The sequence below is a fragment of the Mastigoproctus giganteus genome, chromosome 4, assembly GCF_048544385.1.
Source record: "Mastigoproctus giganteus isolate SK-2022 chromosome 4, ASM4854438v1, whole genome shotgun sequence".
Lineage (NCBI taxonomy): Eukaryota > Metazoa > Arthropoda > Arachnida > Uropygi > Thelyphonidae > Mastigoproctus > Mastigoproctus giganteus.
Genome location: NC_143578.1, coordinates 100315036 through 100330885, shown reverse-complemented (window position 1 = coordinate 100330885; position 15850 = coordinate 100315036). Strand labels below are relative to the sequence as shown.

At 38.5% G+C, this 15850-nt stretch overlaps 1 protein-coding gene across 4 annotated transcripts in view; it reads right to left on the bottom strand.

Moving 5' to 3' along the window:
• Positions 1-15850, bottom strand: part of fne (ELAV like RNA binding protein found in neurons) — a 256370-nt gene that overhangs the window by 85644 nt on the left and 154876 nt on the right. For all 4 annotated transcript variants that reach the window (XM_090372841.1, XM_090372838.1, XM_090372839.1 and 1 more), the window contains one exon: positions 6045-6148. In XM_090372841.1, the coding sequence (XP_090228967.1) occupies positions 6045-6148 (104 nt within the window). The remainder of the gene's footprint in view (positions 1-6044; positions 6149-15850) is intronic.

The following is a 15850-nucleotide window of genomic DNA, read 5'->3' as shown; positions in this document are numbered from 1 at the left end:
ATAGATCTATTATAAATGGGCTACTTATCTTAAGGATGAACATTGGAAATTTGTCTGGTCCAACAGTGGCCTTATTGGGCAGATCGTTGATTGCTTTCATTACGCTCTCTTTGGTGATTTGTATTTCACTCAAAGGAGGTCTTGTTGGTTCCTCTATTGCCGAATGGTTTCGCTTGTTTAAATCTTTCAGGAATTCAAAAATTTTGTTACCATTATTTTTGATAATGCATTCACTAATACATTTCTAATAATGCATTCACTATCCACACAACCTGTCGGCAAGTTTTCGCCATTTCTAATACAGAAATGTTTAGAATCCGTTGTTGGATCCCGTAAAATGGTGAAGCGTCTCCAATCTGGAGACCCAATTGAAGCTTCCAAGCCATTTAGAAAAAAACTGTTAAAATTGACAACATTTAACAGTATTCCAGTGTCAGTTACGCCCCATAACACTATGAACACCTCTAACTGCGTTATCAGCGAATGGGACTTACTGTCTCTGAACAAGAAATAATACAAGAAGTTAGTGAACAAAGTGTCATGCAAGGAGAATAATGACCAAAAAAGACGGCAACCTACTACCAACTAGGTCCATCATTTTGACATTCAGTACTCCGACTCTTCCATCTTCTGTTAAAGCAGGTTACTTAAACTGCAAGATTCGGCCTTATATTCAGAACCCCATTCGCTATTTTAAGTGTCAGAAGTACGGCCATTCTCAGACAGCATGCTGAGGGGATGCTGTGTGTTCTTGTGGTTCCAGGAAGCACTCTCAAGAACACTGCACTGCACAGCTTCCACTCTTATTTGTCCAAACTGTAGGGGTAACCATCCGACATTTTCTAAAGCGTGTGACCTTTGGAAAACAGGCAAAAAAATCCAGAAATGTAAAGTGGAGCATAAAGTCACATACCCTAGAGCAAGAAAGCAAGTGCTACTAATCATGCCTAGCCGATCATGCGCATCGGTCACCAGAAGCAGCCGCTCAGCTGCAACTCAAACATATGTCTCCATAGAAACGAGCATTTCCTTTGCCACATGGGCCAAAATTGTGTTATCATGAAATGAGGAACTTACAGTCAACGAAACCAGTAATACGCCAATCAGTATCCCAAATGATGCTATCTCAACCCTTGTCCGAAACAACAAAATCAACTACTGTTGAAAATCAGAAGAAAGTGAAACCACGAAATAGAAACATGAAAACTGATGTTCGATCAGGGTATGACGACACAGTACTAGTTTCATGCTAATGATATCATGGATACAGGACGTCCAATCTTTCCCAGAAATAAAAAAAACAAAACTAAGCAGACAGAAACCGTCTCAGAAAAAACAGGCAGATCAATCTTCCTCAATCGACCCCAACCAATGAATAAGTTCCTACAATGGAACTGTAGAGGATTACGCAGTAATATAGATGACCTGAGTGATTTACTAATTCAAACTAATGCAGTAGGTGTGTGCTTACAGGAAACCTTTTTATCGCCACACGCTTCTATCAAATTCAAAAATTGTACTATGTTTAGACAAGACAGGGTTTCTGACTCTCCTGCTCGTGGTTGGGTAGCTATACATGTGAAAACTACAATACCCTCAAGACATCTCCAACTAAAAACCTCCTTAGAAGTAGCAGTTTGGATAGCAATGGGAATATCGTTTACCCATGCATCCATTTATATATCACCGAATTATTCTTGCTCCCAGACTGAACCTGACAGTCGTATCACACAACTTCCACCGCCTGTCTGTTTACGTGGTGATTTCAATGCTCACCATCCTTTGTGGGGATCTTCCACCATGAATAGGAGAGGCCAATTAATGAGACATTCTTGGATAATCATAACCTGACTGTTAAATTCTGGCTCTCCAACTCATGTTCAGCTACCTACTGGTACTACCTATCCATCTGTTCAGCATCTCTTTTTCCAAGCATGGAATCGTCAGTGCTGAATGATCCATTCCACAGTGACCATTTTCACATCATCAACTCAATTCAAATACAGGTCGTGTCATACCCTAAAGGCCGTACTTCTTGGAAATTCCACAAAGCAGACTGGAAAACCTATTCCACTTGTGTCATACTTGAAAAGGAATAGGTACAACAACACAATCTTGATGACGTAACTGACCACATTACCAGCCATATATTGTCTGCAGTAGAAATTTCTATTCCAAAATCCAACCAGCGCAAGCGTGTACACCAAAATCATTGGTGGAATAAAGAATACTCCAAAGCAAAACGTGATAAAAACCGAGCTTGGAACCATTCCCAACTACCGCCAATCTAATTGTTTCCAAAAACTCGGAGCTAAAACAAATTAGAAAAAAAAGAAGCAAAACATGAATCCTGGATTAACTTCGCTTCATCCATTAACAAAAATACTGACACTCGAATTATGTGGAAAAAAAATACAAGCTAACAATGGGAAATTTCTACCGCCGCAATCTCCAATAATGCAATGGAATGGGCAGGACCTATCTTCCTCTACTGATATTGAAAATGCGTTAGCAGAGTCTTTTTATAATATTCCCACTTCATCCTCTTATGTGACCTCCTTTCAACGCATTAAAACTAATCAAGAACGTCAAAAATTTAATTTTCAAACTAGACTCCCACTTCCTTATAACCAGCGTTTTACTCTAGTTGAACTCAAGGAATGCTTAAGCAAATCATCAAATAGTGCAGCAGGACCAGAAGGCATTCACCACAATATGCTGAAACATCTATGTAAAGTCGATCTTGGTATATTATTACTATTCTATAACCGTATCTTTTCAGAAAATACATGTCCTCTGTCATGGCGGAATTCCTGTATCTGTGCTGTACCAAAACCAGGCAACGATCCCACTCTAGTCCAGAATTACAGACCGATATCATTAACAAACTGTTTGGGCAAAATATTTGAAAGGATGGTGCAGAAGAGGCTCACCTGGTTTCTAGATTCCCAGAATCTTCTTTCTTTCTGATCAATATGGCTTCCGTAAAAACAGATTTATTCTAGATTTACTTGTAAAAATTGAATGCAACATACGAAATGCTTGTCATGAAACAGCATCTAGTGATGGTCAACCTTCGATATTCACAAAGCATTCGATACCACTTGGCGTCATGGCATTATTAAAGATATGCATCAGTTCGGGCTGAGAGGCGAACTTCCTGAAATAATTCGTAACTTTTTAAAATCACGCACGTTTCAAGTGCGATATCGAAACAAGCTGTCAGCAGCTCGCATTCAGGAGGAGGGTGTCCCGCAGGGTTCAATACTGAGTGCTACCCTATTTGCGATTCGGGTCAAGAACATATTGGAAATCTTTCAAAACCATTCAAATATACATGTCTATATCCTGCCAGTCACAAAGTATGAATACTATCGAAAGACAGTTGCAAATTGCTCTAACCAGAACAAAAGCCTGGACCTTACGCAATGGATATCGTCCTGCCGAGCAGAAATCCATCACTACTTCTACAAATTACGGCCACTTCATCCTGATCCGGAGCTAAAGATCAATAACATGCCAATACCCCTTGCTCACACTGGGAGTTTTCTTGGCCTGATGCTAGATAGGAACTAAACTTTCAAGCACAGTTACCTACCTTCGGACCATCTGCTTGAAAAAATTGAATATCCTCCGGTGTGTGTCATCTATGCCATGATCGGATTACTGAACTAATCGACATACCTTGATCCATCTTTATCGAGCTCTCATCAGGTCCCACTTAGACTATGGCTCTCAAATGTATGACTGCTAGAAAAACTACTTTAGAACGATTGAACACGATCCAGCACAGTGCTCTGAGAGTTTCTCTAGGGGTTTTCAGAACCTCCCCAGTTCAGAGCCTTTACATCGAAGCTCATGAATCTCCCTTACATCTTCGGAGGAAAACATTGCTTTTGAAGTATGCCGCAAAAATCCGCACTCTTCCCTCTCATCCTAATTGGAGATGTCTATATAATACTGAATGGGAGTCATTTTACAATAGTAAACCAAATGAAAATCGACCTGTTCCACTTAGACTTAAAGAACTGACTCAAACATGGAATATAGAAATTAACAATATATTTCAGGACTTGACACCTCCTGATCCACCTTGGACAAATATTCCTGTAATTTACGACGATTATTTTCAACGGTGGGGGAAGAACACCTTGTCCCCATCCAATATTGCACAGTTACATGAAACTCACTCTTCTAACTCAGAGGCCGGTAAAATCTATACAGATGGATCAAAAACTGAAACCCAAGTAGATGCTACGTCAACCTTCCCTCCATTCACCATTTCTGTTTCATTACCAATAGAATGCAGTATCTTCACTGCTGAGCTTTATGCTATTAATTTAGCTCTTGATCGGATTACTGAACTTTTAATTACTCCTGCTCTAATATACATCGACTCACTCAGTTCTGTCACTGCTGTAATTAGTGGTAACAACTCCTCTCACTCTATAATAAAACAAATACATTGCAAGTTACTTGCTTGTAATGAGTCGAACCAAACTGTGACATTCTGCTGGATCGCAGGACATTCTGGAATAGCTGGCAATGAAAGAGCAGATCTTGCAGCCAAACAACCAGAAACTATTTCGCAGTGGATATCGTCCCAGTCAAGTTCCATGTACGGATTACAAACACGTTATCCGTAAAACATGTTATAATAGCTGGTCACTAATTTCGAAAGGTTATCCAGGAAGCAAACTCTGCCAAATAAAACCAGAACCAAAGCTGTGGCTCTCCAGCTTCCGAAAAAACAGCCGAGAAGAAATAATTTTAGGGAGGCTAAGGATTGGGCATACGCACCTCACTCACCTGTATTTATTAATGAATAATGACAGCTCTCCCCAATGCTCATCATGTCATGTACAACTGACTGTTCGTCATTTATTAGTAGACTGTCCTCGGTTTCTAAATATCTTTTCAAACACCTTTTAAATCATTTGCTAATGCACAGTCATCATTATCATTAATGCAGATTCTCGGAGATGATCCTAATAAAACAGAACAGTTTACCTTCCTAAATTGTATAGGTATATATCATAAAATATAACACCTATTTACAATAAAGTTAGTATTTCGTGCTGACCATTTGAAAGACGCAATATGGCCCTGGCAGCCTATGTGTAGTAAAACTCCATCGCAACAACAGCTTCTGACATTCCTAATTCTGTCTAGTTTCCTGCTAACCGATTTTGTTTTATTGTATTCGAGAATGGGTTATTTAAAATCTGCACGGAGGCACAAAAGCCATGAGGTCCCCATTGTGTCTGAATCCCTCGCATCTGTAATCAGTTTAGCTTTTCTGCCGGATGAAAATTCGAGGTATCAGTGAGAAAACATCATGCAACCCATGCCCAAGACCTAACTCATCCATGGTGCGAAAAAAAAATAAAATAGCCTATAAAGTCCCAACGGCCCCGGTGAGATTTATTTCTTATTTTCGGCCGGCCATACGAATAGAACTCCTGCCTTCTTCAAACAGTATGAGTAACACCAATCACTTCTCTGTCCTGCATGGATGTTATTGTAAAGACTTTCATATATTTGTTCCGTATAGGGTAGCACAACGTATTTTAAGGGTAGAAGATAATTTCCCTTCCAGTTAATATACTCCGGGGAAGACCTTGCGATTTCAATTTACTATGTGACAGAGGAGGGAAAAATATTCGTGGAATTAAAATTTATTCCTAGGCACTTTAATGGACGCCGAAAGCTGCTGGATGTTTGCGCTTTTTAATTTTTCGAGTGTGTATTGCAGTTTTAAAATTTCTTCAGCAAGCCGGCATGAATTGAAATCGTCTTACTTCCCACATTTCTTCTTCAATCGGTACCCTCTGGAACGCTACGGAATTAATGAAACACGAGAACGAAGTGAGCCGTGTAATGAACGCCAAAGAGACGCGGTTTAATTACTGTTCGTCTTAGTTGATAAATAGCCGAGTGAAGTATGAATAAACTAGCTCTAATTCCTTGGGGTGCTAGAAGGTACGATGCTAGCAATAAATGGCTTAGAGAACAAAGTTCAGTGGTGGCCTAAAGTTACTCACCTTAATTGTCTTGTTCTGTAATCTTAGGCCGTTGAGTGTGTTTATGGCCTTCTCTGCATCTTCCGCTCTTATGTAGTTGACGAAACCATATCCCAAACTTTGACCTATTAAATTCGAAAAGAAATAGCAAATAAGTAATGATTACTACTTTATCAATGAAAGCAACTTAATAATAAGTTTTCTTAGTGGTTTCACAAAAAATGAATGTTCTTTCTTTTCTACACACGCAAATATCAAATAAAATTTATATACGCACGAGGGCTATTCAATAAAGAAATTGAAAATTTTATTAAATAATTTAATTACCATAATGTACATCCAATTTTTATGGTAATTCCAAATGCGAAAGGTTATTGGAATCTGTAGTGCTCTAGTACCGTGTGAGTTTAGGGTTGAAAATCAAAAATACTTGTTGGACTTGAATTTCTCTGCATTCTAATTTTCAGGATTCAAAGGAATTGAGTTTCAAAGAACAGGGATAAATGAAGAAGAAAGTTAGTTTGGTGAGTTTGTAGTTGAGCTGAATGGATTCAAAATTGTATGATCAGTTTTGAAATAGTAATGCTATTTTCCATTACATTCTGTTTCAGTAACATCTAATATTCCTATGTGGGCATTTATTTATTGTTGCATTGTTGCCATTCTACAAAAAAAAAACTTTGAAAACCATTCTCTGACATGTCCAAAAATGACCTCTCCTACTTTTATCACTGCTTCCGAAAAGTCAAAATTACGCCCTCCTCTTATTTATTTACTTTGTGTAGGGTAAAAGATTAGTCACATGGTTTTAGGTCTGAACTGTGAGATACAATCGAGAAGTAGAGAACATTTAGAAACGAAAATTTGTTTAATCAACCTAATTTTATATCATTTTCTTTTTCGAAGTTTTCCCACTGAGACTTTACCACGCTGAGTGGAACTATTCTTCTTGATGGAAAGAATACAAAAATCAAAAAAGATACTCTCAAGTATCTTTCGTAATTTTTGTTGAATCTTCAAGACATTAAATTTCGCTTTGGAAATGAGAAATTGTAGGGATTGCGATAGAGGGGGCGCCACAATCATCTAATTCACGACAGAAAAGTTTGTACGCGCCGTATGAGTCATCCTTCTATTTTGAAAACAACCTAAATGTGCTTTTGATAAATTATCTTGTCCAGAGGTTGTTCACAACGTGCCATATGTTTCTAGAGCTGCTTTACCAAGTCTGAAACAAAACTAAATGCAAATTCAATTTGGTTTTTCAATTTTAATTTCTTAAAAATCATGTACTTCACTAAATAGCTTCATGTATGGGATAAACACAACGAGGAGACCTACTGCGGAAGTACTCTCACCTCCTAGCCGAATTTCCGGCAAAATGTAGAACATTACTGGTTGCGTTGTTAGACGAATCTTCTAATAACTATAGTGGATGTGGTATACATTTGGCATTGATAGAAGCCAAAGAACTCCACGAGAAAACAAGGTGCACGTTATCATGACATAGCATCCAACCATAGGAATATACTTTGGCAAACACTGTTGTCATTCTCCAAAAAAGTTTTAGTGGCGGTGTATGTTAAGCACCAAAGGAACTAAGACTATGAGAACGTTTATATGTTGCGCAATAGCATGAATCCTTCAGTTGCTTCGCCTGTTTTTCTGGACTGAAAAGACAAATTTTTGAGAGATGTAATTATGCAACCCCTTTCCCGAGGCTCAATGCGTTGCGGAAAACCAATAAGTTCTCTTGTCGACATGAGATTCGAACCCCTTTTTCACATGTGGAAGGCTGTGATCGCAACCACTGAGCTAACTGGGAAATGAAGAATTGAAAAACTAAAGTGAGTTTGCATTTAGTTTTGTTTCAGACTTGGTAAAGCAGCTCTAGAAACATATGGCACGCTGTGAACAACCTTTGGACAAGTATAATTTATCAAAAGCACATTTAGGTTGTTTTCAAAATAGAAAGATGACTCATACGGCGCGTACAAACTTTTCTGTCGTGAATTAGATGACTGTGGCGCCCCCTCTATCGCAATTCCTACAATTTCTCATTTCCAAAGCGAAATTTAAAAGAAAAAGATTTAATGATGTCTTGAAGATTCAACAAAAATGACGAAAGATACTTGAGAGTATCTCTTGTGATTTTTGTATTCTTTCCATCAAGAAGAATAGTTCGACTCAGTGTGGTAAAGTCCCAGTGGGAAAACTTAGAAAAAGAAAATTATATAAAATTAGGTTGCTTAAACAAATTTTCGTTTCTAAATGTTCTCTACTTTTGGATAGTATCTCACAGTTGAGACCTAAAACCATGTGACTAATCTTTTGTCCTACATAGATCAGATAGTCGAGTGTGAATGGGAAGAATACCTGGAAGATCTATACAGTGAAGACCGAGGAGGCAGAGTAATGGTGTATGGGGTACTTCTCGTAGTGCTGACTCGAACGCTAGTAGTAGTGTCAAAAACAAATCAGTGGCGAGTCTTATAGCGACTTGTTGGACAAATGCGTGGTACTCAGCCCTGTTGGAATGTGTCCTCCATGTTCTAGCACATTAATGGTCTGTCCCTTACAGCGGTCTGCACAGTGGTATCGTCACCGTCCTCCCCACACTGGGTGGAAAAGGCCCGGGTTCGAATCCCGTCGATGACGTGAGGAACTTTAATGGGCTTTTTTCACTCCGTGGCTGAGTTAGTCGGTCTCAGGCGTAGATAGCAAGGTTCCACCCCCCCCCCCAAGAAACTAGGGTTTTTCGTCCAGCAAACAGACAAATCGACCATAAAACACACGCAATTAACAGACATAAGACACAACACGGCAGATGAATTTCATTATTCGGGTGGCCTTAAAATAATAGTTTTTTTAGTGTCCCTTACAGCGAATAGTGTTAAAGCCTGATCTGAAGAAAACGAAGTCGAAAAACTTGATTGACCACCAGCTCAGTCCAGATATGAATCTTGTTGAACACCTTTTGGAATGAATCAGTGTCGCAGCCAATACGCTCCTCTTCAACAGCTGAACTGGCGATCGCAGTGAAGGAGGTATGGATACAGATTCTTATTGCCCGTTGCTGGTAACAGACTGGAATTGTCTCACTGCCGATGCTCACATTGGAGCCAGTAACGGGCTACACCTCATTAATTTGTTCATTAAAAATCGTATTATTCTAAAAATGGTATCCAGCTACTTTTGGTAAAGTAGCTATGTTAATCAGCTGTAAATATTAATTTTTAAATATTAACTTAAGCGTCTAATTCTTGAAGTGTCTCAATTTCACACAATTAGAAGTTGTGAAATTTTGATAAGGACATCCTCTGCTCTCCCAGTTGAATGGGGGATGATTTTAATGAAAAATATTTTAATAATAATAAAGTATTATTATTCGAATTTTTGAAAAAATACAAATAATTTACATTATAATTTAAAGGCACATTTATATAAAAATAATAAATACATAATTTGAAAAACAGTTTTCTGTTTATACTTGGGGATTTGCATGTTATATCAAGCGGATTTATATCATATTTTGTGGCATAACGTAGATACGAACACGTAACGTGCTAGTTGTATGTACAGGTATGTCTACATTTACGAGCTGGGTTAATAAATAACCAACGTAACAAGCAGAAATCAGTGTTGGGTCTCCTTCTATTTCTAATTTTAATAAATGATATTGATGATTGTTTGATGCGTATAAGGCACTGAAGAGATTGGATGAAATGAACGAGGTAGGTTGGTTATCCTTCGTGAAGGAAACGTGAACCAGGGATGCAAATACCAGAAGACCTGGATCTCGCGAGTTCACCTATGAGAAAGGGATTGTCGAACGTTTGAATATTTTGTTTTATATGAATTATTATTATTTTATTTATTTTATAAAATAATTCATGAGAATTATTTTATATATAAATTCACACTTTTTTAAATCATACGCTGTTATAGGTGTGTATGGAATCTTTGTAAAAATAAAATTTGAAACAGTAAATTTTGAGAAACGCAAATTTCAATGTTTGTGATTTGTAATTTTTATATAACTGGATAGATTCCATCCGCCCCAGATGCCTTTCTTGTGTTTATTTTCAACAATTTCTGCTTCACTTTGCTCTCAGTTATTACAAAATCATTTAGCTCACTGCCAGAGTTTAATATACCTCTGGCATTCCCCTCCTGGAATACTGGATGCGTGGTTGTATCACATTTGTAAGTTCTCCAATCAGGCCAACCGGACATCCTTCCGTCTCTTCTCCCATCGGGCTATTGACACAATCAAGATAACAGAACAGCTAATCGAGATTGTGAACACTTCCCACTAAAAGACACTACCGGGGCAGAAGGGGTCCCTCAATTTCTGCTGAAATCTCTAAGCGCATTCTTCATCATCACTTTCCTTCACGTCTGAAATTTGTATTGCAGATCACTTCTTGTCACACTTCGCCGTCTACTCACTTCCAAAGAATTGTGCAGACTCTCAACCCACAGCTTTTATACCCATCTCCTCCAGCTCATTCTTTCTCAAATTATTGGAGAAAGCACTTCTCCCAGTGCTGACAAAAACTCATTCTGTAGAATCAGGCTCTATCGATTACTAGGCCACCGACCCATGGGAAGTTAACCTCACTATGTCGACTTCCCATCTTCGAAAAGAAATCGGAATCGGTCATCTCATACGTCGATCTATCTTCAGGCCGTATTTAATGCTATTAACATTACTTCATTAATGCAGCTCCTTGAATAACGTTTTTAAATTCGTGGCCATCTTCTCTGGCTGCTCGTGGCTAGTACAGTAGGTAGAATCGCTGCCCTCTCCATGCCATCGATAACGGGAGGGTCTTTTTTATGGGTCTTTTTCACAACGTGGCTGAGTTAGTCTGTCTCAGGCAAGGATAGCATGGTTTTTCTCCTAGAAACTCGGATTTTCGTCCAGCAAATAGAAATTCGATCTTAGAACACACGCAATTTAGAGACAATATACACGGAGCAACATGGCCTTAGTCGCCGATGCCCCTAAAACCCAATAACAACAACTTCTCTTGTTCCTCCAAGAAATCCTCAAGGATAGAACTGTTATCCTGAGAACGCACAGTTCTACAAAAGCAAGGAGCATCAGCACTTATGTCCCGCGTGAGGCGGACGTCCTCTCGCCGGTTCTGTTCATCGCTGTCTTGGTCCCATTCAGTACCAGCAGACTTCATATCGTTACTTGTGCTGACGATGTCAACACAATTACTCTACTCCACTAGTAAACATATATTATTATTTACTATAAACTGTGTACAAAACACCTCCATATTTGAGAGAACAACCGGAGAACAATTTTTTCCCCCATGTGTATTACGTTCTTAAGTTGCGTGCTTTCTATGGTTGCTTTGCTGGATGAAAAATCCGAGCTTCCGGAGAAAACTTATCTTCGAATGGGACTTAAAAAAGAAAAAAGCCCATTAAAGTTTCTCGCGTCATTAACGAGATTTGAATTCTAGCCTTTTCCACCAAATGTAAAGAGGCCAATGATTATAACCACTGTGTTACGGGCGAGGGCTTATACGATGTCCACGCTAATGTTGAAGAGGTTTGGGTCCGATTTCTGTCGTCAACTGAAGTTGAGAAATACTATCCCCCCCCCCCACATGTTTGAGCAAATTGGTCTCGGAGTAGGGTTGCATGGTTTTTCATCCCTCAAAACAACAAAACGAAATTTACAGATAAGATATAATGACGTCTCATGGCCTTTGTTACATCACCTCAAACTCTCAACAACGCTTCACATCGATTTCCCATATGAATAGCATGAATAAACTTCGTTCTTCACTGACAAAAGGATAATTTTGCGATTGATCCCCCCCCCCCCCACTTAATTCGGTAAGAGTAAATAAATAATTTTATTTGTCTTATCTTAATTTCTTAAATGTTCTACCTTCGTTTGTACAATATATTATACTCCGGCACAACCACTAGGTGAGAGGAGTTCACAATTAATCATTCAAAATGAATATTACTGTAGTAATACATAGTACTGGTTACATACATACCGACCTACATATACTCGATCAGGTTAGACAAGTGTTATTCTGCCGGAAAATAATTTGTGTACTTAATTCTTGAAGTTAATTTTTTGCCATATGTTTTTTTCTAATATTAATGTTATTACACAGTAAACTTTTAAAATCTGCTACCCTCAGCGATTTAAAAGTGGCAAATTTTAAAATTTTCCCGATTTTAGAGGGATGTACTCAGTAGTTATGGAGAATCATATTTCAATGAATAGCTGTCGTGAGTGCAACCATGACCATCTTCTCTGACTTCTCTGTAGCACAGTTTGTAGAATCACAGTCTTCCCCATACCGGGTGGAATAGACCTGAATTCGAGCCCCATTGGTAACGGGAGGAATTTTTATGGGTCTTTTTCACAATGTGGCCAAGTTAGTCGGTCTCAGGCGAGTTAGTATGGTTTCTTCTCCCAGAAACTCGGTTTTTTTTTTCGGATTATTATAGAGTTTTGAACAAACAGAATGCACGAAGGAATGTGTTTCTGATATCTGGATGGTTATGGAGCTAGCTATGACTTTTTGAATTTAAAAAAAAAATTTATAGAGTTTTGAACAGAACAACTTAATTAAAAAATAGATAATAATAAACAGTTTTCCTTCAATACTCAAACAGTTCAGAAGACACATGCTTCTTATGAATACTTTTTATTATTATTTATTATTATTTATTTATTTATTTTTTTTGGATCCTTGAATGTATCTCAGAATTTTCACACATCGTTTCGAAACGCCCTTACCACACAGTGTTCCACAAAAAACAAACTTCTGAGGATGGAGCATTTAAAATTGCATATGGTTATTGCTAAAAAGTGGATAAGTGAAAAGGAATTCGTAAGGAATTTGGTTGTTTACAGTTCATAGAAATAATAATAGTAGTCCATAGCAGTGGCCTATCGTCACGCGCTTGGCCCTAGTGTAACCTTTCTTCATTGATCCTCAAGGTCATTTATCTCTTGCTTTTGGGCTCCCTCGGCACAGGGCCCTGGTGCAGCTACTCCACCTTCACCCTAGGATGATACGCAACCGGGTTAAATTTTAGACGAATATTACCAAGATGTTACACGTTAGTTATACAAAAATTGCCCCATTTAATAAAATTGCTGACACCTATTCTTATTATCTGTTATAAACTGTTAAACAAAATCAGAAATGTTTGAGCAACCGTGATTTCGTTTTTGTTTCAGCTCGTAACAACTGTACGAGCTTCTATAACCGTGTGACTTGAAATGTTAATGCCTTTGCATCACTCTAGAATGGCATACACGTTCATACAACTTTTTTTGAATGAAAATTGCCTAATTAACAACGCCCTGAAGTTTTGTTCTCGTTTCATAGAACGTTCTGCGCGCGCGCGAACACACGCGCACACACACACACACACACAAAAATGATAATAAAGATTATTCCATTTTATTGGAAGCACTGGCTAACCAAGTATATTAAAATCAGAGGGCAGCACATGGCCCAGCCTCTGAGGGAGTCCATGTAAACAACCATATCATGATATATGGCCATGTGTAAACCTTAATACCTTAAATACCGCCAACTAAACTCTGCATGGAGATAGGCAGAACGTATAATCGGACTTTCCAAAAGAAGTTATTGTTAATGTACCTAAATTTGGGGAGGGTGTGGGGTAAAACCTCGAGAAATGCGGAACTAATAGCACTGTCAAGGCTTCTCCCGAATTTAGAATGCTGGGTATCCGTAACGAGTAACAGAAAGGGAATACTGTGTGACAAGAACAAAGGATTGTAAGTAGGATTTGGGAGTTGAAATCCTCCACTATTCTCGAGCATTTCAAAATACTTTCAAACTTAGGGCGAGATAAACCCACATCTGCTTGATTTGATGCAGGCTGAAATAGGAAATTGTGATTGAGCAACGTCATCCTATCCATAAACAAATCATTTCAATATGATATCGAAAACAGATTCGAAGTAGGATGAATAATGCCATTCGATTGCCGAGAATCAGAAACGAGTATGGTACTCTTGAATACCGATTTACAGTCTTTTTTTTTTTTTTACAGACAACAAGGTCAAGTGTGAAGGCAACCGCACAGACGATGGAACTAATGAAATTGACGATTTTCAAGATAATGCGACTATCCAAACTTTCTCTATCAATCTGTGGAACGCATTAGAACCGTGTGTTCTTCAAATTACTCAATACTATTTTCAATAATCTTTCATTTACATGGATTGTAAACAAAAACCAAGCTGTCATTAACGCCTTCAGATCTAATATCACCATATCCAGCACAGAAACTTATGATTTCATAAATCTTTTTACTTCAATACCTCATAACTTGTGCTTAACAGCTTTATTTATACCAACTAAAAAATATTGTTCAAGGTTTAATCCTAAATGGATGTCAAATGAACTAATGAGACATGTGGCAGAGAAGAAAAATGCATGGGATGCATATAAATTAACAGGTGACACAGAAGCCTATGGTAGTTATAAGCTGGTCTGTAATCAAGTCGCAAAGGTTAGGCAGGCAAAGGATGCAAAGAAAGACAGCAAAGAGTTCTTTATTTATGTAAACTCTAGAAGGAAAGGGATGAATCAGATTGGCCCACTTGATATCGATGGTTCTACTGTTGATGATCCTGCTCAGGTAGCTAAAAAACTGTGAGTATTTTGTATCTTCATTAACACATGAGGAGTTATTAAGGAAGGAAAATGCCAGAAGTTTATCAAATTGTAACAGGGTGCTTATGATTTTGTAATAACTGAGAGAAAAGTGAAGGAGAAATTGTTGAAGTTCAACATAAGAAAGGCACCTGGGGTGGATGGGATCTATCCAGTTATATTAGAGGCAGCAAAGGAAGTAAACAAACCCTTAGCCATAATTATGGGAGCTTCCTTGAACTCAGGAGAGATCCCCATGAACTGGAGATGTACAAATGTGAATCCTTCTGTTCCGGGTAAATTAAAGGAGGCATGGTTAAAGAAGCATTGCAGGATCATCTAGACATGACTTCAGTTATAGTTCGGGCAAAGCATGGTTTTGTTAAGAGGAAGTCTTGTCTGACCAATTTGATTGGATACTATGTTGTGGTCACAAAGTAACTGCGTGCAAAAAATAATTTTGATATCGTATACCTGGATCTTAGGAAAGCTTTTGATACTGTTGCACATGGAAGACTACTGTACAAATTGGAGCAGTTTGGCGTTAAGAGCAAATTGCTGCTATGGATAAAGGGATGGTTGAGTGGGAGAAGACAGAGTAGTAATCAATGGATACTGCCCTTCGTGGACTAATGTTATTAGTGGAGTTCCCTAGAGTTCAGTGTTGGGACCATTGTTTTCTGTATTTATTAATGATATTGATGAAGGTATGTCGGGCTTAATGTCTAAGTTTGCAGGCGACACGAAGGTTGGTAGGGTTGTTAATGACATTACGCTACTGCAACGGGATCTAGGCGAGCGGAGCAGATGGGCTGAGAGGCGGAAACTAAAGTTTTACATTGACAAATGCAAAGTATTGCATATGGGTAGTAGTAACCTGGCAACTGTGCAATACTACACTCATTATGGTAGAGAATGAAAAGGGCATGGAGGTAATTGTGCAGTCAGATATGAAGGTTTCTGAGCAATGCAGACAGGCTGCCAGAGCAGATCATGGGGATTGTCAATGATATACAGGAATTTTTCTAGCAGGGATAAGGAAGTGATTATCCCTTTGTATAAGGCAATGGTCAGGCTACACCTTGAGTACTGCGTACAGGTCTGGGGGCCTCATTTTAGGAAGGATGTAGAGCTGCTGGA